The sequence below is a fragment of the Triturus cristatus genome, chromosome 1_1, assembly GCF_964204655.1.
Source record: "Triturus cristatus chromosome 1_1, aTriCri1.1, whole genome shotgun sequence".
Lineage (NCBI taxonomy): Eukaryota > Metazoa > Chordata > Amphibia > Caudata > Salamandridae > Triturus > Triturus cristatus.
Genome location: NC_140579.1, coordinates 20,162,436 through 20,189,310, shown reverse-complemented (window position 1 = coordinate 20,189,310; position 26,875 = coordinate 20,162,436). Strand labels below are relative to the sequence as shown.

General features: G+C 44.9%; 1 protein-coding gene across 2 annotated transcripts in view; it reads left to right on the top strand.

Annotated features, from left to right (window-relative positions):
* The first annotated feature begins 2,451 nt into the window (after window positions 1-2,451).
* LOC146869173 (E3 ubiquitin-protein ligase TRIM39-like) overlaps window positions 2,452-26,875 on the top strand; it is a 68,028-nt gene continuing 43,604 nt past the window's right edge. The window contains exons 1-3 of one of the 2 annotated variants that reach the window (XM_085641510.1): window positions 2,452-2,586; window positions 3,052-3,174; window positions 9,588-10,009. In XM_085641510.1, the coding sequence (XP_085497636.1) occupies window positions 3,114-3,174; window positions 9,588-10,009 (483 nt within the window). In that variant the 5' untranslated portion in view covers window positions 2,452-2,586; window positions 3,052-3,113. Of the gene's footprint in view, window positions 2,587-2,744; window positions 2,879-3,051; window positions 3,175-9,587; window positions 10,010-26,875 lie in introns of those variants that run through there. The other variant, XM_085641589.1, reaches the window with a different exon arrangement.

Sequence of the window (26,875 nt, the reverse complement as noted above, 5' to 3'; positions counted from 1 at the left end):
GCGGAGGACCTGCTTCCTGAGACAGAAGCACCCCCTCAGTCCCTCAGAGCTTCCCTGCGCTTGCTGCTACACTCCCCTGTGAGTATCTGTTGAACATAGCATGGTGTGTATGAAAGGAGTGGGTTTAGGGAGCATTAACTCACAACACTTCTTGTTTGTGTCCCCTCTATAGTTATACTCGGGGAGTTCCTTCTGCATCTGCACCGTCCCCGACATCAGACGCAGAACTTGAGGCACCTCGCTGTCCAGCAGCGCTTTATTATTTTCTCCACTTCCCTTTTCCCCGGGGGGCTTTCTCGCGCAGTGGTGTTTCCATTACGCTGCGGGGGTCTGCGCCTCAGGGTCGAGGGGGGGTATTCCACGCTCCATTGCTCCCGACGGTGTTTGTCCGAGGTTAGTGGCATTCTTTCCTATTGTAGCCGCTGACGTCACGACACCCGGCTTCGACTATTGCAATGGCCGAATCAAAACCAAGAAACAAAACAAAGTCGTGGGAGCGACCCACTTATACTTAACCAAAATGCCACCAGAAGACCGTCTAATGTCTCGCCTTACAAATCATCACAAGAGGGTCCAAGACAGGGCGACAGTCAGGGCAGCAGTCCTTCGCAGCCGTCGGAAAGGGGAAGCCTCGCAGAAAAAAACCTTCGGTCCACGTAGACATGCAGGGGTCGATGAAGTGGCGGCCGTCCTCCAGAATTTCCTCACGGGGCTCCTCACAACCTTCGGGCTTGGACCAGTACCGCTAAAGTCGCCCCACGTGGGCGCCAGTTGAAGAACCGGGGTTTAACCCAGCGGCGTCAGGGGCACGCCTAAGATCTTCGAGTTCACCTGTCTTGGTATACAGAGACACGGAATACTTCTGGATGGCATCAGAGACCAAGTTTATTAGCTGCAGCTAGTAACAGTAATCCTAGAAATACATCACGGTGTAAATTCTCAGGAGACTGCTCATTTTACTAAGGCGAACCGTCTCCTTTTATACCCAATATTCACATTATAAATGTACACCCACTGCACAAAATTCTAGCCAATAAGGTACATTTTCAAACAAAGTGTCACATAACAAAAACTCAATTTACAGTATCCCAACCCAAAAGTTAATTATTAGGAATGTCCCAAATTCAATCTCCACACGCCGGACAAACCTATAATTGAAAGCATAACCCATGTAATGAAGAAACATAAAAAAAAGAAACGGTAACAGATGCTGAACAAGATAAGGCATGTGCAAGGAAACTAAAAGTTAACGATGTCCTGAAAATTTATTGGCAATCTCAGACAAAGATCAATCAGGGAAATTGGCTTTGCGGGGTCAGTTTCAGGTGCAGAGGTCAGTTTCTTACAGTTCATTTCAGAGTCAAAAAGAAACCTACTTAATGTATACATGAACTAAGAAGGCCAGGCTACTTTATTTGCCAGGCTACCTTCACAGGCCCACGTGAGGGCAACACAAAATGGTGGCACAGAACAAAATGGAGTCAGACTCGAGAATTACAGAACCTCACCCGCGGTTGTGTTTTCACACTGCATACGGCTCCCGTGGGTCCCCTGTGTCACTACCTTGGGTTGTTCCTTGGGGTCCCAGCGATTCTAGAGGCAATAGGTCTAGTCCCTATTCCAGTCGTGGTTCTTATACCACTTTTTTGGTATATGGTTTGGTACGTCCCTAGGGCCCAAACGTGTATTTGTGCTTTTACTGATGCTTGCTCACTTGTAAACTAAGTACTTCAAACTCCAATCTCATAGACTGTTATATTTATTTTTAAAAGCGGAAAGATACTGAAAATGTTGCTTTTGGTGAGAAATTCTCCATGCTGTCTTTCATGAATTCTAGGCAACAGCTGAGCAGGCAGACAACATGGAGGGTCAAAATACAGGATGAGATTTCCTTAAATACAGGCATATGTTAACATATTTGCAGTATGATGCTAATATGTACCTGTGGTATTCGTGGCTGCTTAGTTTGCTAAATTGTGACAGGCATCCATGTTTGAGTGCATGCTTGAGTGCACGTCAAAGAGTTATTTAAATGTAGAACTATACAATTTTACAGCTTTTGAAACACAAAATAAATATGGATAAATACCAATAAAATGGCCCAAAAATAAATATGGATAAATGCAGACGGAAACGTTAAAAAAACAAATACAATAAAACCAGGAGCCCTAATCATAAAGTAAAAGCTTGTCTGAACAGGGGCCCCTGAAATACGTTTGGCCCAGAGGCCCCAAGCCTGCCCCTGTCTACCCCGGGAAACGCTGCCCGCTCCAAAGCCTTACAGCTGCTGAGCCTCCGTGCACCTGCGGGCACTGCTTACACTACAGTGGCACGCGAAGGCTTGTTAGCCAATCAGCACTTCGGCGTTCAATGCACTGCCTTTGGATTGGCTAAAGTTGTCTGAACGCTCCTATTCAAGATCATTTTACACAGGAGGGGTACCGCCCCCTCCTCCTATCAGAATATGTACAGATGCCGGATTGGCTGTCGTGCGACCCGGAAGCACTGAGGGACAGATGTCGCCAATTCAAAGAATCAATGGCCTGGAAGTCGATGTGGATTAAGTTGACATTACCGACGGTGCTGGTGAGTATGGTAGAGGGGCGCCTCAGGTGATACCGTCGGGGTCTTTAGTGCTCACTCGTGCAGCAGGGCCTGCCGGCGGGTCTGCTCGCCTCCGACTGTCCGAGTCGATGTGGCGGCTGAGATTTTGGACACTGTAGGGCTTATTTACAAGCCCCTTGCGCCACTTGTCAATGTTCACATGGGAAAGTGGCGCAAGTGGCTTGTAAATAAGCTCCTGTGAATCATGTGGGCGCGGTTGTGTTATTGTTCATCTGCGGCGGGTTGGTTCACGGGGGCAGCGGTGCGAGCGCAGGTGCTGGTCTCTCCTTTGTTTATACAGGGATGTTTGGGGAGGGTCACACAAGGCGATGCTCTGCGGTGCCATATAGATTTCCATTTTTTTGTCCCATTGTAGATTGTCGAGTGGGCTCTTGTGCTTTATCAGTATCGTCTTTGGTATGCTCACCAGGCTCGCCTTTATTTCAGCTGTGTGCACTGGATGCGGGATTATTGTACCAGATTCATTTTCCGGACCGCGCAGATCCACAATGGTCGGAACAAAGCGACGGGCTCAGGCCCCCCCTGGCAAATGCCCCACAGACAAATACGGTAAGGCCTCTGTATTCATGGATTCTGTTTGTAAAGCACCATCCTAGATGCGCTTATTTTCAGAGGCTGCTTGGGGTGTTATTACCCCCCCCCCCCCCCCAAATGTATTTTCTCATGAATAGTGGGGTGCAGGGGCATTCAGTCGGGGATGGTGAGGTGTCTGTTATTTCACCTGCTATTTATGCTTTCAGACACTGACAAAAACACACCCGCTCTCATCTGTTTTGAAAGCCCCAAATGATGTTGATTATTTAGCAAAATATTGTTTCTCTCATTTAGCACTTCTAGCAATCCAGGTTTCTCTTCCCTTTCCACTGCCTCTTAAGCCCCTCTCGTGCGTCCTACTTGTCGTATAATGTCTTTTAATATTATATGCTGGGCTTCAAGTGGGATGAAAAAACTGGGGGGTCTCTTAAAGGGGCTTGGCCAATTTAATTAAGGGCGGGGCTTAAAAATAGTCTGCTGCCCGACTTCTATTCTGCTGTTTGTCATTCCCTGCAGATATACAATACAACAAGTAACATTACAGCTACAACAAGCCAGGACTATTGGCTTTGTCAATGGGTGCAGCAAAGGCCGCCACCATAGGGGGCCTCGAGGGCCAGCGCCATAATGGCCGCCAGAACCCACAAAGGAATGGATCTGGTTGGCTCCAGTTTGCGCCGCCAGGAAAGGACGCACAGCGAAACACGCCTGAGGCCCTCTTCCCCCTTCCAAGAACAAAGGGGGAAGGGGAGGGGGATATAAGGCGACACTCCCTCTGGTCAGCTCACCTTCACATCAGGGAGCTGGGGGAGCTACCGCCACTGTTTCCACCGAGAGTTGTTTGATGAAATCTGATGTTTAAAGAGGAGCCAAACACATAGCTCGGGGGGTTAGAGCACTGTTCTCGTAAACCAGTGGTTGTGAGTTCAAATCCCATAAAGCTTCATGAATAATCAATGGCATGGTGGGGGTGGCGCAGGAGATCCTTGTGCGGAACGCAAGTGGCAACGGGTAACACTAGAGCGCCTCACGGTACTCCACCCCTATGCGGAGCACGCATGGGCAGGCGGCGTTGTGCAGCAAGTTAATTTTACTCTTTTGACTTGACTCCTGGGTGGTTTCCAGTCAGAAACTCCTGAACACCACAGCAAGGAGAAAGTAGGGTAGTGCTGTACCGAGATGTGGGGAGAGGATGTGGCCTAACTGGCAGAGTTGCCGATTTTGGAACCTGTGGTGGTACCAGGGTCGAGCGTTGGCGGCTGTGATTGGGGACAAATTACTTATTCTCCCCAAGCAAAAAAAACAAGCATTAAAAATGCAATAGGTCTCTCCCTCTACCAAGCCAAAGCCACTTGCTTTGCCATACAATACCATTAGCAAAGCAAATAGCTTCAACTCAATCAAAGGCGAGACCCATTGCATCTTCAATGCTTTTTTTTTTTTTAATGCATCGGTTCTCCAGCTCCTCTGGATAAGTTACCCTTTGGGATGCTGCTCACTAGTGAAACGAAACCTGCACAGACACAATAAGTGCAGCTTGCAGTGTCACTTATTTATGACTTATCAGCTTGCACGTATGCAATGTTCAAATAGTAACAAACTAAGTTTCTTTCAGCCATACAAATAATATAATGATAAAATAAACAATTGTAATCACATTGTCTAAAACAATAACAAGGTTATAAACTATATTACATCTTTTATAAGAAGGGAGCTTTCGCAATAAGCACCGGCAAAGCCAACCGGTCTTGCCTTCTAGACTCTCTATTCTCTATGCCATTGTTTCTTTGCCAATGCTGTATAGCATTGGCAAAAAAAACAAAACAGGCATTATGACGCAAACTATGTTCCAGGAGAGGGACTAACCTAAGAAGAAGCGGGCCAAACAGAAGATGGACAAGGAAAGTTATCAATTAAGAAAAAAAGGAAGAAATGAGAGACAGGCAACCAATGGTAAGTAATGGGTGGGAGCAAGGCCCACTTTGAGTTGTTGGTATATTCCACAATAGGCTTCCACCTACAGTGCATGGAGGGCATCGACAGGTACAGTGAACTACCAAAAGTACAGACTTTTCAAACCTCTGTGACAACCACGGCCCGATGCTCTACCATCATTAGGGCTATTCCTTTGATGCTTTTGGGCCTCTGAAGAACACAACACCAACAAGGTGAAAGGAAAATAACAAACATGCATTGAGGCTTTCAAGAGTACTTCCATTCGAGATACCCTCACAACACAATTGCCCAGTAAAATAACTGGATGCCAATTCAGATAAAGTGCAATGCTAAAGACCACTGAATCATCTACCTACCTATAGAAGGAGATGGGGCTGTCAAACGTATTCCACTGGGAATCTGCACAGAACCCAATACACTCTTGATATCACGTTAAAGGGAAAACCTGCGAAACAGAGGGCAAGTCACAATAGAAGACCACACTGTAGTTTATTTCGACCGACAAAGCCTTTGTTATGCAACCTGTTGCCTTTGTAAACAAAGCAGGACGTGTCTATGAGCATCTTAGAGGAACATTTTCCTTTAACTAGTAACCCTAAAATGATGCTCCAACTGTATGGTTGTGCTTGCACATATTTTCATTTTAACCCCGTAGGACATGTACAGATTGAGAATACAGTAAAATATTTGTATGAAGGTACCCTGGGAGTGCACAGGGGCTAAATATCGCTATTTAGTTGATATAACAAATCACTGAGGCCATTAACGCTATTCAAAGGCACACAATAATTGAGTCAGCTAAGCGTTACAAATACATTGCAAATTCGCAGCTACTAAAAGGTGGACATAAATCCCAAAGAACAAATCGTAGAGCATTTGCATTGCAATGCAATACAATCTGTTTCACCTTTAGGACTTAAGTATTTAGCCATACAGCAAACTGTTAGTCTTTCAGTCAACGTATAAGGCAGCAGCTGCAGCCTAGTGCTAGAATACACTACTATTGTCTGTGAGAGCGGATGACGCACTTCGGGCAAGTTTCAGTCCTATAAGTGAGATTAATGTACTTGAAGGAGGCTGCTGCCCAACTCCGGTAAGTACCTGGGGGCAGATTTATGAGCCCCTTGCGCCACTTTTGCGTCACTTTTCCCATGTTAAAAGTGACGCAAAAGTGGCGCAAGGGACTCATAAATCTGCCCCATGATTCCTACAACTCTGCAGTCTATTGTGGGGGAATGGTACTCGGTGCCTGTACAGCCGCCCCCCCCATGCCACAAAAACAGAAAAATATGCTCTCAAGTGCAAAACCTATGCCTTGCACACAAAACGCCGCAATGCTCCCGGCCAAGTCTGTGCTATATAATGCTGCAAAAAAGACCTACTAACTACGTACGCGCTTTACATGGTAGAAGAAAATAGCAACGTCTTCTACACAAAAGCATACCGTTGTTCCTCCCCTGCATAGGAGAGGTTAATCCCAGTGCCGGGTCAACTTCCTGTGATTCTGGGCAAATCACTTAAACCCCCCCCCCCCAGTGCCAGAAAAACATACCCTCAAGTGTTAAACCTCCGCCTCGTGTAAAGCACTTTAGAAACACGTCTTCTACACAAAAGCATACCTTTCTTCCTCCCCCGCATGGGAGTGGTCAATCCCAGTGCCGGGTCAACTTCCAGTGATTCTGGGCAAATCACTCAATCCCCCCCCCCCCCCCCCCCCCCCCCAATGCCACAAAAACAGAAAAATATGCCCTCAAGTGTTAAGCCCCTGCCTCATGCGTAAAGCACTTTGATGTTCTCGGTCTAAGTTTGCGCTGTAAAGCTGCAAAATACATACTAACTACGTACGCGCTTTGCATGGTATAAGTAAATAACAATTCAAATGTCTGCCTCACAGCCACGCTATGTGTCCGTCCAAGTGAAACAAAGAATAGATGGTCACCACCGCAAAGCGCCCTGTCAAGTCTGCGCTATATGAAGCAGCAAAACACATACCTAGTACGCATGCACTTTATACGGTAGAATAAAATGCCTTCTCGGTTGAAAAATGTTAAGTAATGTTGACATTAAGAAAATAGATACTGGGTCTTTTTTTTTTTTTTTTTTTACAGGTGGGCTAAACGAAAGCTATCGTTAAGGTTGTCTGTACTCAGTCAGGCGAAGTGCATTGTGAAGTTTGTAGTCCCAGATATTTCGAAATGTCACACGCCATTGTAAGAAGCTAGCTCGCCCTTAATTCCGTACTGATTGATGCCTGTAGCCTCGTTGGGGCGGAGGAGGAGAGGTCGTAGTGTGGGGAGGTGGTGAGCGCACGAGATTGCACTAATGGATCAGGGTTTATTCTGGCGGGGCTCATGTAATCCGGGAAAGTTCCAGTCTTCCTGCTGCAAACCCATTAGTCCTCCCATTGTATTCTTGTGTTTATTGTACAGCATTGTTAAACAAGCTCTCGGCTTTGACAAAGGTAGCCACTTGTTTATAATTGCATCGCGCTTTCACTTTAAGTGAAAGCGTGATGCCAAAATAAACACGCGGCTGCCTTTGATAAAGCTAAATGATAAAAAAAAAAGTGCTGAGGCGGCTAATTAGGAGACCCTGTCTCCCAACGCCAGTAAAAGATGCAATCCCGGTGGGCGGGGTCAAAAGGAGACAGGGTGGTAACCAGGAGGGACCAAAAACCCTCCTGGACAATCAGAACACCCGGTTTTGCATAATTGGAGACGCGAAATGACGCGCACCAATTCAAAACACAGGCGGAGCAGAAGGCGAGCTTCTGGAATCGTGTAGGTTCCAAGAAGCCCTCGTAACGAGAGCAGCGCATGCGCTGCTTACGTCACGAGACCTAAAAAAGCACAAGAGCTGCATGAATGGACGGCTTGCTGGCTGGCCATCACCCAAATAGCTGCTAGAATCTCTCACTCCAAATGCTTACTTGTAGCTGTTTAGTGAATCTTTCAAAGTAGGAGAGATTGTATTTTCTAGCAACTCCCCAGGTATCTGGCATAAGCATGCGAGTTACAGGAAAGACACTGACCAAATAATTCAGTCTGCACAGACATTTCCTTAACTCGTATATGAATGTGGTGGAATGCATAATACATTTATGTAACCTGTCTTCTAAGAGTGCGCAGTACCCACTCTCATTTTAGTTGGCGTATCCCTCACAGAGGCGCTCTTGGGTCATAAGTGCACCATGACACTGCATGCTTCCCCCCAACCCCCCCCCCCCCCCCCCCCCCCATGTTTTCATACCACCACAGTCGATAATGCATACATAGCTGACAGGGAGAGGGGGTTGGCGGGAAGTTACAGACCGCTGGGCATAGGGCAAAGTTAACAAGCATTGGCATAGCCAATAGGTCTCGCTTTTTGGAATGTAAGTGATTTTTCATAAGATTTTTCTTTGTAGTGAGTTGTATTATGTGGTATATATTGTTTTATTAATGTGTTATGTAATTATAGAAAGAGAGGGCTTGTCCCTGCTAAGCAAGCTGCTCCTGTATTACAGGCGCGCGCCCAGTCACTAGACCGCTGATGGTGGTCGTAGGTAGTCTACAAAGTCACAGAGCGGCGATGGAAGCCAGCATGGGGTGCATTTACTTAATCCTAAGCCAACATTGTGTAGGCCAACTATGGCGTGCCACTGACCCCTCAGCGTCCGACACTGAAAACATACTGCGGCCGCGTCCTTTATAAGAAAGGCATTTTCTGCAAACGTGCTTCTCTATGGCCACTAGCTGAAATTAAGTTATTTGGTTGAAACATACTGCGGCCGGCGTCATGTACAACGTGGCTGCATGGAGTCGTAAATGCTGTGTTTTTCTTTCAGCGCGATGCGCACTCTCATATTTGAAATACATTTGTAATGCTACAGCAGCAACATACTTAAAAGTGGCTCGGTATGGACTTTTTTGTTGTTGCTGTGAATGGCAAAGCAAACGTGCAGCTGCAGCATTACAAATGCATTCAAACATCAGCGTGTTGCATTTTGTAATCCATCTCTGATGGCACCAAGTGTTGGAGACATTACATATGCTTTATTACCACGTTGGATGGATGAATAGTTTACCAAAGATGGCCCAAATTTTAAACCTTATCCTTTACTCCCACCCAGTGTTAATATTGACATAGAGTGTTTCTTTGCCTACAATTCTCTCTTTGAAGAACTTGTAGAGCGAACCAGAAGCATTACAATTTTACACACCAGCAACAATAAAGACGAATCCTTGTTTTTATGTAATTTTTCAAGAGTCATTTCAGATATCGCCACCTCGACACAAAGGTATTTAAGCGCTTTACACGAGCAGCAGTTATGTCACACAGGGACACGTTCATTTGTAGCAAGCAAGGGGGAGTAAGCGATTTGCCCTGAATCACAGGATGTTCAGCCGATGCCCAAGGACCGGAGCTGGCAATTTTAGCAGCATGGTTTTTGTGGCTTTGTTTTCTCTCATTTACCTTGTTTTTCTTTTCAGCACGAAGTGAGGCTGAAGTGAGACAACTGCAGAGTCTGAGAGAAGAAGCAACCTGTTCCATATGTCTGGAATATTTCAAGAACCCAGTGCTGGTAGAGTGTGGACACAACTTCTGCCTCTCCTGTATTACTTGTTGTTGGAAGGGCATGACAACAAACTTCCCATGTCCTCAGTGCAGAGAGATCTCTCCAGTGAACATCCTTCGCCCTAACAGACAGCTAGCCAATGTGGTGGAAATAGCCAAAAAACTTCCTCTAAACTTGATGAAGGTTCAGGAGGGAAATATATGTGAAGAACACGACGAGAAGCTGAAGCTGTTCTGCATACAAGATAAGGAAGCCATATGTGTTATTTGTCGAGAGTCTCGGCAGCACCGGCTCCACGCTGTGGTTCCTATAGCAGAGGCAGCTCAGGAGTACAAGGTACGTGATCAACAATTCATACTTTATACTGAAGGTTCCATAGCAGAAGTGAATTAAGAATATGAACTGCTTATGGAATTGGCCTACGCCCATAGGTCGTCTCAAGCTGTTGCTCTCTGAGGTTAGTCAAGAGTGCCTAGTTTGTGACAAATATGCAATGGAATTAGACGTCATACCAGTAGTAGAGATTGCCTTAGAGTACAGGACATTTATATGATTGGTCTTCAATCGCTGTCTTACACATTTGGCCTCTTGAACAGAATGGTGAGTAATAAAAGTTGTATTTATATTTAGCTGCCAGTAGTGCAGAGAGTACGTCCAAGAGTATATGGTATGTGGATGTGATGTGTAAGCATCCTACCTTCCATGCGGAGTGCAGTAGGCATTGAAGGTTGGCAAGTGATATTGGGCATGTCTAAGACATTTTATAAAGGTGTAATTAACAAATCTCAATGTTGCCATTGTCAAAATCTTTATAATTTCCGAGAAGGAAAGAGTTTCTGCTTGATGTACATTTCTGTGTTTTAATATATTATTGTGTGTTAATATATGTAGAGATCAGTATTGGAGTGGGATGTCAAGAGAAGGTTAAAAAAAAAAGCTATTGAGGAACAATAAAAATGACAAATCGGTTTAGCCTACGCCTTTAACTCTATACCAAGGAGTTCTAGCTTGAGCGCTGGCATGGCGACAAAGGAGGTAAAAGCTTACTTGGCTCAAATGCAAAAAGTTTAAGAGCAAATATCTGTGCCATATCTCAGTCTGAAAAGAACAAGTGTTCAAACCAAAAGCACAGTCCGCAGTATTATGCTGGGGACAAGAATATAGAAATTAGATCAAATCATCTTCCAAGAGAGGATTACATTAGAGTTGAGCAGTACAAGTCATTAGAGAACTAAGGGGGTCATTAGTATGGCGGGCGGACTTAATCCGCCCGCCATACCCCCGTGAAACGGGACCGCCTGCAATGCATGCGGTGGTCCCGCATCTACAAATAGGATGCGCCCGCCACACTAGTGGGCGCATCCCGCATTCATGACATTGTGGTGGGCGGTGCTTTTAGCACCGCCCGCCGCAATGCCGCAAAAGCAAGTTGTGCCTTTCAATGCACAACGTGACAGGCACCGCACGGTGCCTGCCACGTTGTACATTGAAATAAATGAAATGAAAGGGGATTTATAAAGCGCGACTGCTGCCCTAAGGCGTCCAAGCGCTGAGTAGAAAAACCGGTTCACTGAGGGACTAGCTAAGGGAGACAAGTGGGGAATTAGTTCCTGAACAAGAAAGTTTTTAATTCCTTGCGGAAGGATGGGATTGGATCTAAGGGATAGGGGAAGTGAGTTCCATAATTTGGCGGCGTTGAGGGTGAAGGTCCTGCCTCCTGCTCTTGACCTCTTAATTCTAGGTACTGTGGCTAGAAATGCGTTAGTTGAGCGCAGTAGTTTCCCGGGGAGGTAGGGAGTGAGAAGAGAATGATTGATCTCTGGGTTTGCTCTGTGAAATGCTTGATGGGGGGGTACCATGTGCACCCCCCCAACCCCCAGAATCCCTGGGGGCATGCTATGGGCCCCCAATGTCGAAGACCGCCTGCCTTTCCGTGAAAGGCAACACCCCGCATGCATCATAATATGTATGGCGGTGTCCACCAGACACCGCCACCATATTAACTGCTTTTCCGACGGTCTTTCCGTCCGCCGGGGACCCCCCCCCCCCCCCCCCCCCCGCCATAGTAATATGGTGGGGGGAATTGGCATGCAGGCGGAAGGAAATGTCGGGCGGTGGCGATCCGCCCAACATACTAATGGCCTATAAGAAACTTAATGTGAGTTTCTAAATGTTGATAGACATATATAGGTCACTCAGGTTAAAGAGTCCATGGGGGACCAATCCAGTCAAGCAAACTAAAATAAAGTCTGTGAAAGTGATGATTGATCAAATACGAATTCTTAATGGAGAAAATAACATTTTTTGCTGTATCTTCTGGCAACGCCTATAAAAACAAGACAAGTTGAACATTCAAAATTTCACTGATGTAGTTGTATGTGAAATAAGAACATTGAACAATTATGACATCACTCACACACCAGCAATGTCAGTTAAAAAAGATTTGAACAAAATTCCTAAAATAAAAACCATAAAATCACGTCTGTACAAAGAGACCTTGAGAAATGGAAATCAGACAACTTCGAAGACACTGCAAACTGTTTTGTCATATTTACTCACTCGTATAACAGTAAAGATAACATAGTTTAAATCGCGGCACTCTTTTTATACCTCCTTTGCAACAATACCTGCATTGTCAGGAATCAAATCAAGTGACTTTGAAGCAGTTGAATTCATTTCAAGTCTAAATTTATCTAACAAAAATCGTGAAGAACAGATCAGAATAATGGGCTCTTCACCAATTACTGTAATTTTAATCATGACCCAGCAAAACAAATTTCTTCAATGGGACATCAAACATGCGTACAGAACCGAGAGTAAATATCCTACCCCATTACTCTGAAGTACCTATAAGTATTGAGATATAAACCGAAATGAGCATTGAAAAACTCCTCAATCCTTAGAAATACCTTTTGGGTCCACTCGCCTTCCCCAAAGACAGAAGGAACATTTCGATCACACACCAACAATTCGGAGAAAGAACGTGCAATTTGACTTTTCAACCAGAAGATGAGAAGGCACAAGCCTCCAACGATTGGGCTTGGCTCCCAGGCCTACTTTCTATGAAGATCATAAAAGAATAACAAGATAGGAATAATTTAATTTCATGCAAATGAATGTTATCTACTTTCTATTGTGTCATGGAAAATTGCTGGTATTTGTTAATTATTAACAAAGTTGTGAGTTCATGCAATATTATCTGTTTATACAGGAAACTTGGATAAAGGTAGAACACACACTGAATAATTTTACTTCTAGAGTAAAAACAAGTGGCAGGCTCTCTTTGCCGTTGGCAGCGTTTGCCACTGCTCTTGGACAATAATCCCAATTGATTAGAACTATGTTCTAGTCACTGATCTAAAATATAAAGGTGTTCCTAACCTACAAACTATTCTGTAATTCTGTGTATTATCTGAATAACACTTGAGGCCTTGTGAAAACAATCAACACAAGCCGCTTTATTTGATCGCATTCAAAACTAACAATCGGCAAATGCCGATGTAGAGTTTATTTTGGCTGGAGATTTAAATTAAGTTGTAGACCCGATTTTGATTGAAACATGATCCGCTTAAAGAACTTAACTTTGTTGGGGAAAATTGCAAGCATGGCAGTAAAACCCACCCCAGTTTACCGGTTATCCTAAATGGCCATTTTTAGGTCTTGCCTGAGCCAGCGCATGCACTGCATTTGCAAGACATTTAGTGAGTGAGCTTTAGAAATCTGACCACACGCTTTTGCTTGTGGCCTAAAGCTTGCGGTTACGCGTGCGGGCACGCGCACAGCCGCCATCTGCCTTTCCTATCTCTTCCTCATTAAGCGTCCTGCGCCATCTGGCTTTCCTCGTCATAGCTCATTAGTGAGCGATCACTTTCACTGCCGCGCAGCTCTCACTGTCTGTGTTATTGAGGATTTACCCGAGGCTTGCAGTGCTTTATTCTACGACACTACCAAGTACTTGACCAGCTTTTCTGCTTACTGTGACAATGTTTTCATTGCCTTATGCAGTGCTATTGTTCTCTGTGCTGATGCTGTTCTGTGTGCCTTTCTTCCCTAGTTTGAACAATTCAGGTAATATGCTCGCACTACACGGTGTTGCTTTGTTACCACTTCTCTTCAGACCGGTGTGACTAGGTCTTGCACACAGGTATGCCTATTGGTACCGATTATTTGATATATGCACAGAGAGGACTTTGACTTCAAACTGTGTAAACTGTGCAAAAAAGTATACTCGCAGGTCCTTTGTTCATAATAACCCACACACGGATGCATTTAGCACGCTGTATCATTAGGCCCTTGTTTACATAACAATACAGACAAGGTACATTTAACTCACCAGTATATCACAAGCACCTCTGTACGAAATATACCACAATCCAGGTTCATTGTGCTCACTAGCGCATCGCAGTACCCTTATTTTATACCCCAATTTGGGTGAATTGTGTTTACTGGTACATCACAATGCCTTTTGTTTATATTACGACACAACCAGGCTACATTGTGCGCACTAGTACACCACAATGTCGGTGGCATAAGGGGTCTCTCTATCTCTATAAATCTCTATCTCTATAAATCTCTATCTCTATAAATCTCTATCTCTATAAATCTCTATCTCTATAAATCTCTATCTCTATAAATCTCTATCTCTATAAATCTCTATCTCTATAAATCTCTATCTCTATAAATCTCTATCTCTATAAATCTCTCGCTCTCGCTCTCTCTATCTCTCTCTCTATCTCTTTATCTCTCTCTTTATCTCTCTATCTCTCCTAATCTCTATCTCTCCTAATCTCTATCTCTCTAAATCTCTATCTCTCTAAATCTCTGTCTCTGTCTCTCGCTAGCTGTCTATTTGGGAGTAGGATGTAGCTGATACTATGTAAACCAGCATTGGCCTAGCCAATAGGTCTCACTTTTGTGACCTTATAAGTGTTTAGCCATGCAACAGTTGATGTTGTTGCACCAAGGATATTGTGCTGCATAACTAAATACTTAAAAGGTCCCAAAAGCGAGACCTATTGGCTATGCCAATGCTTGTTCACGTAGCATCCACACCAGACCTAGTCATACTGTGAGGAGAGTACTACATTTCTTAGGTTACACACTGGTAGCCCTTTTCCTTCTACAGTAAATCAACTAATTTCCGCTCAGTTCCACAAAATGAGTAATCGTTGGCCCCAAGTTACTAAGTTTAAAAGCAGACTTAAATTCAACAGTTTCATGAAGACCATTTCCTCTGAACAGAGGAGATATCAGATTAAGAAGAGAAAAATGAGGTGGAACCAACACTCGGAAATAAAGTACCATTACACGAGACATCTACATTTCCAAGAACTATTAAACAACCTGTGCATTCTCATTCATGACAATCCTCATTACACACTGGACAAATTGCTCACATCAGTGGTTGATTTTTATGTAACCAAAAGAAAAATAAAACAATATCAACTAAACCGTGCTTTCACAATAAGATTGTCAATTATTCTTGGTCTTCAGATTACCTGAGATCAATGAAAAAAGAGCTTAATCAACTTTAAAAAGTGACTTGCCCCGTTGGGAATTCCGACATTAAATTTAGAATTGAAAAATCTAAGATGAGAATACATGGAAAAATACTGGAAATAAAATACATTTTTGAGGCACAAAGATGGCATGACGGGCTGCAACGTATGATGCTAAACAATTCTGGGGGTTCATCCGTGGACTAGAGCAGATCCGAGGAGAGGGTTATTTGTGTTCTCCGTAATACGACCCTGGACATAAGAGAATATGATCATAACAGCCATGAATTCATCCAGAAGTGATAGTGCTTCAGGGCCTAATGGAGTACCACTTTCAGCATTAAAAAAAGATGTGAAGACGTGGAAGATGCTATTGATGCAGATGTACAAGTTTCTCTAACAATGGACCCATGTTGACCCTGTTTGTGTTTAGAGTGGAATCTGGGATGTCTGCTCGGAACGAGTCTATGCCACTACACACATTTCTGATGCATGTTGCCAATACCCTTGCATAATTGATCAGTCCACCCACTCAAACCAAAACTACCTGTTATGGTATCATGGTAACATCCTAACTGGGATATATCTGAACTATTCCAATTTTGTGGTCTATGTAGTGTGCAATTACATGCTCCTCAGGTAGCTTGAATAAGATGAGAGGCAAAGTCTTTGAAATATATGGCCATTAAGGTTCACACCATGTGGAAGTTCAATATTCATTGAATATCGGTAAAGTAAAAGATGGATTCTGGAACACTTCTCTCTGTGATGTGTAGATTTGCTCTACCTAAGATGGAGTTTCCGCCCCACTGTCTGTTTGTACTGCCTGGCTTGATGTCCCCTATACCAATGCACCTGTTTAACAAACTGGATCAGCTCTTGGTCTTTAAGGCTGGACCAGCAAACCCAGCTGGGTAAAGCTTGCAGCACTGAAATTGTCTTAGAATAATGGATGATTAGGTTTACCACACATGTAACTATACTATACGGCATCTCACCCGCAGCATGCACTGTGGTTAGGTGATCCTTATCAGGCCTCATAAAATCATTAAAAATGTTACCAGAGCTGCAGTTCTAGTGAGTTGACATATCTACTCAACCTAACTGTAATAGGTTTGACCCATAAACTGGGCTCAAATTGTGTGATCCTAGGCAAATATTTTATTTCACTGACTCCTTTTTCTTATTATCTCACATTAGGTCACCTTCAGATCTGAGTTCAGCATCTCTGCTGAACAAAAAAACGATTTTGTTTGATTTAATAGACCAAACATTTGATCCTTTTTATTAAAAATTGCTCCTTTTATTAAAAAAATCTAGCCCACATGTAGGGTACACATGACCCCTAATTTACACTTGTTAGTGAACTAAGAGGCAATTAGGGCAGAACAGGAATATTTCTCAGTTCATGTTTAAAATGTCTTACTTGTAATAAATATAAGTGCACAGTCCTTTACAGACCGCACTTTTTCCATTGAAATAGCATACACTTTCTCAATGACATGTATTTTTAATGATAATACTACGTAGCTTACAGTGTTTGGAAATCAGGTTTCAGCAAATATTTATCGTTTGCACGTCACCAAGTAAAGTGTTATGAGCTGCTTTGATCCTATTGAAATCCTTGTGTACATAAATCTTCTAAATTACAAAAAAAAATTGTTTCCCGTAGCTGCCATTTCTTTAAATATTTGCACACTTCATTTACAAGCCATTTAAGTATGATGTTAGAAAAAAGTGGTAGCCTATAGTCCTGTTGCACACCGCCTTCCCTGTCAGATAGTTCAGGTTTCAAAATCCTCTAACTTTGCAGTCAGAGAAAGAACAGTGAACACCAAATGCCAAGATAAAATGAGCAGCAATTTGTAATAAGACACAAGCTGACCGTTGACCTCTGCATAGCAAAGGTAACCAGATACAAACATGATTTGAGAACATCTTAATTACTCATTCGCTTTCTGAATGAACAGAGCCCCTTCTCATTGCCATCTCAAGCTCTCTCACCAGAAGGGACCTGTAGACCCTAAAGGTAGCTCGCCCTGAATTTTCTCGAGGCCTGCTTGTGTTATGTTATGTTTATTTGTAAAGTGCACTTTGCCAGCTCAAGCTGTCTCACCAGAAAGTACCATTGGACCCTAAAAGTAGCTCGCCCCAGTTTTTTTAGGCCTGCTTGTGTTATGTACACTATCACCGTGAGGGTATCGTAGTGCTGAGGTACGTTCCTAGATCTGCCATTAGTAGGTTGAATAATTGAAAAGCAGGTTTTCGGCTTCTTGCTGAGTGCAAGAAGAGAGGCGGAGGCTGTAATATGTGGAGTGAGGCAATTCTACACCACTTTAAAAGCGAAGTAAGAGAATGCTGGTCCTCCCAATCTAGTTTTGTGTATGTGTGGGATGTGTGCGAGTAGGAGTCTGCAACTGTTAAGGTAGGTGGAGCGTAAGTTGTGTAGTGCATTGAATGTGTATGTGAGGAGTTTGAAATTGGTGGGTTTGTGTATCGGGAGCCAGTGCATGAAGTGTGGAGGGACGTGTGGGTGATTGAGTAAGAGTCTGGCTGCCAAGTTCTGGATGATTTGTAGTCTTCTAGTGAGTTGGTTCGTTCTCGGCATGAAGGGTGTTCCTCAGTCCAACTTGCTGGTGGCTTGGGCATGAGTGACAGTTTTTCTAGTGTTGGTTGGAAGTCATCTGAAGAGCTTGCTCTTCATCTTCAGGGTGTAGAAGCAGGATACAGCGACTGTGGTTGGAAATCATCTGAAGAGCTTGCTCTTCATCTTCAGGGTGTAGAAGCAGGATACAGCGACTGGTTGGAAGTCATCTGAAGAGCTTACTCTTCATCTTCAGGGTGTAGGAGCAGGATGCAGCGACTGTGGTTGGAAGTCAGCTGAAGAGCTTACTCTTCATCTTCAGGGTGTAGACGCAGGATACAGCGACTGTGGTTGGAAGTCAGCTGAAGAGCTTACTCTTCATCTTCAGGGTGTAGACGCAGGATGCAGTGACTGTGGTTGGAAGTCAGCTGAAGAGCTTACTCTTCATCTTCAGGGTGTAGGAGCAGGATGCAGCGACTGTGGTTGGAAGTCAGCTGAAGAGCTTACTCTTCATCTTCAGGGTGTAGAAGCAGGATGCAGCGACTGTGGTTGGAAGTCAGCTGAAGTGGTTGCTCTTCATCTTCAGGGTGAAGGAGCAGGATGCATCGACTGTGGTTGGAAGTCATCTGAAGAGGTTACTCTTCATCTTCAGGGTGTAGAAGCAGGATGCAGCGACTGGTTGGAAGTCATCTGAAGAGGTTGCTCTTCATCTTCAGGGTGTAGGAGCAGGATGCAGCGACTGTGGTTGGAAGTCAGCTGAAGAGCTTACTCTTCATCTTCAGGGTGTAGACGCAGGATGCAGCGACTGTGGTTGGAAGTCAGCTGAAGAGCTTGCTCTTCATCTTCAGGGTGTAGAAGCGGGATGCAGCGACTGTGGTTGGAAGTCATCTGAAGAGCTTACTCTTCATCTTCAGGGTGTAGGAGCAGGATGCAGCGACTGTGGTTGGAAGTCATCTGAAGCGGTTGCTCTTCATCTTCAGGGTGTAGGAGCAGGATGCAGCGACTGTGGTTGGAAGTCATCTGAAGAGCTTGCTCTTCATCTTCAGGGTGTAGGAGCAGGATGCATCGACTGTGGTTGGAAGTCAGCTGAAGAGCTTACTCTTCATCTTCAGGGTGTAGAAGCAGGATGCAGCGACTGTGGTTGGAAGTCAGCTGAAGAGCTTACTCTTCATCTTCAGGGTGTAGGAGCAGGATGCAGCGACTGTGGTTGGAAGTCATCTGAAGAGGTTGCTCTTCATCTTCAGGGTGTAGAAGCAGGATACAGCGACTGTGGTTGGAAGTCATCTGAAGAGCTTGCTCTTCATCTTCAGGGTGTAGAAGCAGGATGCAGCAACTGTGGTTGGAAGTCGTATGAAGAGCTTACTCTTCATCTTCAGGGTGTAGGATCAGGATGCAGCGACTGTGGTTGGAAGTCATCTGAAGAGCTTACTCCATCTTCAGGGTGTAGGAGCAGGATGCAGCGACTGTGGTTGGAAGTCATCTGAAGAGGTTGCTCTTCATCTTCAGGGTGTAGGAGCAGGATGCAGCGACTGGTTGGAAGTCATCTGAAGAGCTTGCTCTTCATCTTCAGGGTGTAGGAGCAGGATGCAGCGACTGGTTGGAAGTCAGCTGGAGAGCTTACTCTTCATCTTCAGGGTGTAGGAGCAGGATGCAGCGACTGTGGTTGGAAGTCAGCTGAAGAGCTTACTCTTCATCTTCAGGGTGTAGACGCAGGATGCAGCGACTGTGGTTAGAAGTCATCTGAAGAGGTTGCTCTTCATCTTCAGGGTGTAGGAGCAGGATGCAGCGACTGTGGTTGGAAGTCAGCTGAAGAGCTTACTCTTCATCTTCAGGGTGTAGGAGCAGGATGCAGCGACTGTGGTTAGAAGTCATCTGAAGAGGTTGCTCTTCATCTTCAGGGTGTAGAAGCAGGATACAGCGACTGTGGTTGGAAGTCATCTGAAGAGCTTACTCTTCATCTTCAGGGTGTAGGAGCAGGATGCAGCGACTGTGGTTAGAAGTCATCTGAAGAGGTTGCTCTTCATCTTCAGGGTGTAGAAGCAGGATACAGCGACTGTGGTTGGAAGTCATCTGAAGAGCTTGCTCTTCATCTTCAGGGTGTAGACGCAGGATGCAGCGACTGTGGTTGGAAGTCATCTGAAGAGGTTACTCTTCATCTTCAGGGTGTAGACGCAGCGACTGTGGTTGGAAGTCAGCTGAAGAGCTTACTCTTCATCTTCAGGGTGTGGATGCAGCGACTGTGGTTGGAAGTCATCTGAAGAGCTTGCTCTTCATCTTCAGGGTGTAGAAGCAGGATGCAGCGACTGGTTGGAAGTCAGCTGGAGAGCTTACTCTTCATCTTCAGGGTGTAGGAGCAGGATGCAGCGACTGTGGTTGGAAGTCATCTGAAGAGCTTGCTCTTCATCTTCAGGGTGTAGAAGCAGGATGCAGCGACTGTGGTTTGAAGTCATCTGAAGAGCTTTCTCTTCATCTTCAGGGTGTAGGAGCAGGATGCAGCGACTGTGGTTGGAAGTCAGCTGAAGAGCTTTTCATCTTCAGGGTGTAGACGCAGGATGCAGCGACTGTTGTTGGAAGTCATCTGAAGAGCTTGCTCTTCATCTTCAGGGTGTAGAAGCAGGATGCAGCGACTGTGTGACTTGTGCGGTCGTGTCCAGTTTGCTGTCAGTTTATTCTGAGGTTTCTAGTGTGAGTGGGTCAGAATCCGGCCGGCCACCAGTTGGAGTCCCATTGTGAGGTGTCTTGCCAAAGATCACTACTTCTGTCTTGTTAGTGTTGACCTTGAGACAGTTGGCTTTCATTTAGTGGACAGAGAATGTTCCCTGATTAGTTATCGTGGGGTAAAATGGCAAATGGCAGGAGAAATGAGGACCAATTTCAAGAATCTAGAGCATATGCATACAGAGACATGATTTTAGGCCTATTGCAAGAAGGTAGACACGTGGCAAACCTTTAACAAGATTTCAAATGCAATAGGGGAGGTAAGATGACAGCAGCCAGAGAGAAATGGCCTTTTAGTTGTTCAGAATTGATCCCGGACACAGAGTGGAACATAGCCTACGCTGCAGGTTAAGAAAATTTCCAGTAATGCTAGGTTTAAACTAATTCAGTTTAGCTATTTGCTGAGGACTTTGTTAGTGCAGAAGATTCTGAATCTTATTTATTATTATTATTTGAGAGTTTTATATAGCGCTAGCCAGACCCAAGGGTATCGGAGCGCTTTACAACATGTATCAAAAATACAATCAAACATAAGTGACAGTAATAGAACATATTGATTTGTGAGGAGTACAGTTCAAACACAAAGAGTAACAAATACTCAATGATTCGTGAAGAATCCAGATCGGTGAGGGGGGACACCGGAGTGAGAGGGAGAAGTATAGGTCCTCTTAGCAAAGTGATTGTATACTGCAGTGGGCGAGATTCGATGTAGAGCGCCAGCTATCCATTCGGAAGAGTTCGGTTGAGAAAAAGGTCTTTGAGCTGGCTTTTGAATTTTGGAAAGGAAGGGTTAGTCCTCATATGGACTGGGATGGAGTTCCAAATTTTGGGCGCATTTCCATAGAAGGAGCGTGATAAAGCTTTGTTTGCGAGTTTTTGGCGGGATGAGAAGTAGTGTTAGTACTCCTGAGGTTCATTGACTGACCGGCTTTGAGTTTGGCAGCCAGGTATGCGGGTTTACCGGTATGCAGGGCTTTGTGTGTGAGACAGGCTGTTTGAAGCTGGCACGCTTTTCGGTTGGTATCTATTTTAGCTCTCTGAGAGCAGGAGCGATGTGTTCGTATTTTTTTACTCCAGTGACCATCCTGGCTGCTGCATTTAGAGTTGTTCTGAGGGGGGGCTAAGTGAGATTTTGCCGTGCCTGTGAGGGTTGCGTTCCCTTAGTCCAATCCGGACAATACCAGAGATAGAGTGACTTGTTTGAGGTCATTGGAAGGGATGAATGGCTTTATTTTGTTGAGCAGTTTTAGGTTGAGGAAAGCGCTCTATGCGGTGTTATTGATGTGTTTGACCATGTCTAAGTTTGGGTCCAGAGTGATTCCCAGTGATTTTACGGAGTCTGCTGGGGTGAGGCTGAAGTTGAGAGCATCAATGGTTTTTAGCCATTCTGTGACTTGGGGAGGGTAGGGGGGGTCTGTTCTTTGTTGGATATGAGTATTTCTGTCTTGTCTTGGTTTAGTTTCAGGTGGTTGAGGGATAACCAGTGTTGGATTTCTTTTAGGGTGATGTTTAGTCTCTGTATGTCATCAATGGAGGAAGTTTCTAGGTAGATATGGGTATCGTCCACATAAGTGGAAAGGGATATTTGCTTTTTTTAGTATCTTGGTGAGGGGCTCCATGTGGATATTGAATAGTGCTGGGGAGAGAACTGATCCTTGTGGAACCCCCCCTTGTTTACGGGGAGTAGGTCTGGCGTGCTGTTGTTAATTTTTATTCTTTGAGTGCGGTTCTGCAGGAAGGAGGAGAGCCACTGTAGTACCACCTCATCTGCTCCAACCCTTTTCCGCAGTACATTGATGAGCAGTTTATGGTCAACCGTGTCGAAGGCTGTCAAAGTCCAGAACAATGAGTAGGCAGCAACGGTCACTGTCAAGTGATTTGTGAACGTCATCTATGACATTCAAGATCGCTGTCTCAGTGCTGCAAACTTTTCTGAAGCCTGATTGGTGAGGGTCTAGAAAGTTGTTGCTTTTGATTTGTTGGGTTAATTGCTGGAGGATTTGGCTTTCCAAGATTTTTGTTAAAAATGGGAGATTGGAGACCGGCATGAAGTTGTTGATCATTATCTGGCATGACTCCGATTCTTAGGGAGCTATTTATAATCTTGGTCTAGAGCGGGGCTAGGGTGAGATTGAGCTTCTTAGCTAGTTGCGCAGGGAGAGGGTCCGAGAAGTGTGACGAGGGTTTGGAACTGGTAATCAATTTAGAGATCTTGCTTCTGAGATGGGAGCGAAAGATTTCTAGTTGTGGGGGGGTGGGGTTGTCTTCTTTACAGGGGGGCAGGCTTATGTTGGGTGGCTGGAGGTTGTTGTCCATGGAGAGCTCAATCTTATCTTCTCATTAAAGAAATTGGCAAAGTTGTTGCATATTTCTATTGAGGCCGTAACTGCGGCGGGGGGTGGAAGTTTGTTGTCTGATGATGATAGAGTTCTTTGGGTCAATATTTGGCATTGTTTAGTGCATCACAGAAGAATTAGGTTTTTTCATTCTTGATGTGTTTTTTATATTCCCTCCGTTCGGATTTGAGTAAGTCAAGGTGGATTATTGACAGGTTTTTTTCTCCAGAGTCTTTCTGCAGCTCTTAATTGTCTTCTTTCCAAGTTTAGATCTGTGTTGAACCAGGACCTTGAAGGAATGGTCCTGGCTGTTAGTTTCAAGGAGGCAATCTGGTCGAGAATGGAGGTCATTGTTGCATTGTAGTGCGAGGTGAGTTCAGTTGTTGATAGGTCGCATGCGGTGATGGGAAGGAGTGAGCTTACCCTTTCTTCCAGGTCGGTGAGGGGGATCGGTCTTAGATTCCTCACAAAGCGGAGGGATTCCGGTGTACGAGGTAGGTGGTGGCATGTCTGATTGATGTGGAATAAGATTATATGGTGATCTGACCAGTTGACAGGAAGGATCTGGTCAATCGTGATTGTGTCTTTGTGGTCAATGATGGCATCGAGAATTGCACCCCTCTGATGGGTTTGTTCGGTGCAGTGTTGGGTAAGATTGTTGGTGCGAAAAAGTTGGTTCAGGGATTGGATCAGAGAGTTGTTTTCATCGTTCCAATGTAGGTTGAGGTCACCTAGTATTATGTTGTTGGAGCCTTGGAGAGAGCAGGGGGTTATCGGGTCTGAAAAGTGTTCTCTGAATGGAGGGGTGTTGCCTAGAGGATGGTAGAGGAGATGGCAGTCTAGCGTTTTGTTGTCGCTTGTCCTAATGGTGGCGGTTAGATGTTCAAATGAGTTATATTTGAAGGAAGGAGTCTGATTCCGTTATGGAAATGTTGCTCTTGTGGATGATTGCTATGCCCCCACCTCGGTGTTTTGTTCTATCTTTATTGATAAGTGAGAACCCCGAGGGGACGAGCATGTCCATGATTGGGGAGGACGACTAATTTAACCAAGTTTCTGTAATGAATGAGATGTCTGTTGTTAGTGAGGATGGTTTCTGCCAGTTCTCTGGCATGCTTGTTGGCCGATCTACAATCAATGAGCGTGCATTTGGTCAACCCCTTGTTGTTGAGTTTCTTCATTGGGGGAATCGTGGGGACATTAGTGAGGACGGCTGGAGGCCTCGGAGTTCTGGGTGGGGAGCGTTCTCTTCCAAATCCCGTGATAACCTGGATTTTGAAACAAGGGCTGACCGTTGGAGATGCGTAATAGGAGTTGGCAAGATCAATCGCTTCACTCATGGACATTGCTGCAGTTGTTCTTTTGGGTCTTGGATGTTTGTTGAGGGAGGGGGTAGTGGGCAAGCTGTGCCATTGAGCCTTGGGTGGGGGGGGTTTTGTGAGTTTAGTGTTAGTAATTATGGGAATAGGGTGAGGGCGTAGAGAAGGCTCCAGAGGTGATGAGAGGCACAATAGGATATTGTTAATGCCCAGTATTGCAATCTCCAGTTTTTCAAGTATCGTCAGTCTGAGTCATGATCGAAGAGGAGGGTGTAATGGAGTTCAGGTTTGTGCTGTCCTAAGTGGGGCTGTCCAGGGAAGGGGAGAGCTTGCCAGTGAGAGTCTCTCACAGTGTAGGAGTTTGCTCAATTGCCCTTGGGGGTGGTCGAGGACGTGTGACGGCACACGTCGTGGTTCAAGCGTCAGCTTCTTGAGAGTCGGTGATAGGTGAAAGTTAGGAGTCCATGACTGTGGGTTAATTACGTTAGCTGCTTGTTGTGAATAGTATTGTGGAGAGTGGGAGAGGTGGAGTTAAGCATGGGGTTGGAAAGTCTCGACTGAGACGTACTGCAGATTAGTACTGGATGAGAGGTATGTGTTGTGCGAGTCGGGGGATGAGTGGGGGGAAGGTGGCAATGGGGGGTGCAAGTTGGGGTTGGTGAGGTGTGTCATGAGGTTGGTTTGTGAACTCTCCATGGGGGTAAGTCTGTTGGTGGCCAGGGGGTTATTCGAGTGGGCATATTGGAGATGGGTGATGGCGTTGCGTAGCTTGGGGAAGATGGCGTCAAATGAGTCTAGATTGTCATCGTTGGCTTGGATCAGTACTGTACCATTGCTGTAAATGGTCGCCGAGGTGTTGCCACTGCGTTTTGGATGGTTAGAGATTGATATAGTCACTTTGCAACTGAGAGGGGTTCTGGTTTTTGTCCCTCCAGTTACTTATATAAGAATCCCTAGGCGGATTGCCTGTACATTATGTAAAGCTATCCTCGTATACAAACATTTTGGCTTAATGTAGTGGCTAAGGAGTGTAGCCTTTTATTGGCTGAAACCCCAGCTCCACGCCTACGTTAGTGGGTAAGAGGCTTGACTGGGGTATGGTTGAGGAAGTGCATTTGAAAAACACCAGATGAAGCAAAAAACAAACTCTGGCCGATTCACCCTACACTAGAACTTCATGAGCATATTTTGGTGTTCCTCAGAATGATGGAGTAAGTGCAAGTTCTGTGACTGGTTTCAGGAGCATGGCGATGGGGGCAGGGTTCATAACTGAACAACTATAGACGGATGGGAGGGTTTGCTGGGACCGTAAAGTAATTAACAGTTGAGATTGAGTGTGCGCAATGTGATGCCAAAAATATATGATCTGGAATTAAATGCATTAACGGCAAAGTTAGTGTTGCAGCACTACTGAACGCTTAAAAATCGGACACATCCATACAAGCAGGGCTTGAGGTGGTAATGAAAAAACTGGAGGGTCTCGCAAAGGGGCGTGGCCAATTTAAGGGCGTGACTTAAAACACGTAAGCTAAAAATCTGTGCTCAGCATAGTGTGCCGCCCGACTTGTATTTTGCTGTTTCTGTCATTGCATCCAGACAAGTAACATCATACCTACAGCAAGTCAGGACTATTGGCTTTGTCAACGGTTGTTAGTTGCATAAGATAAATTAGCAGCAACTGTGGCTTGTATAAATAATATTGAAAATCTTCCACTTAAAACCCTGGTGACAATGTTGCTGCTCCTGAGTTTTTTAAAAAGAGAAGGGAAATCCAGAGAGAAAATGCCTCTTTAATGGATTTCCCTTCCCCCCTACAACACTCACCTGGCATGACGTCATGCTGTAACTTCTCCACTAGTGAGAAGTGAGCAGTGTGAGCAGCGCACATCGATGTGCCGCTGTCACTGCAGTCCGGGATAAAAACGCACCGCCTGTGTCAGTGCACAAAACGGAGACCGATAGAGACCCGTTTCAAGGCCCTTTCTAAAAAAAAAAAAAAAAACTGGTGCTCAGCACCGGTGAGACCCAGCCCATTTAAAGCCCTTCATACAACTATCTGTTGCTTGCTAATGCTGTTTCTCTGCATGCATTACTGCTGATGTTAGATTTGACAAACGCGAACGTCTTCAGGCAAAACGCTCTTATATAAATTGTTTCTGACTGCTGAAACTACTTGTTGAAAAGTCCAAAAGTTTCACCCAAGATTCCTACCAACTCCTCTTAAGAAAAATCAAGGAAGAAAAAAAAAATCATCTATACCACCCTTAAGCTTTAGGGCAGCAGTCTTAGTCTGACTAATCTCCCACCATAACTGAGGAAGTGGTCTTCTAGTGGGCATACCCAAAATGACCTCTCAAAGCCATCTGGCATGCATCACCACCCCAATCCTAAGGGAACTCCACTGGTGACGAGTAGAGGCATGCATTAATTTATGGCATGTATAATCCACAAGATACAATCTAGGTTTGCCGACATACTTAAAGGACAAGCTGAAGAACCACCGGAGCTGACTGAGGTCAAATCATGCAGTGAAGTTTCTTATCCAAGACATAAGTCTTCCATCCTTGAAGAAAATAAGAAAACAGAAAGACTAAGCAAACATGAGAGAAGGACAAAATGTGATAAACAGAACTACAATATATGTAAGGCAAAACAATAGGAAACAAATATACTTCTTCAAAACATAGTCCTTAACCCCTTCGCTGAGGCGCGAATTCCGCCGCAGCGCTGGGGGGCTTTGGGGGGTT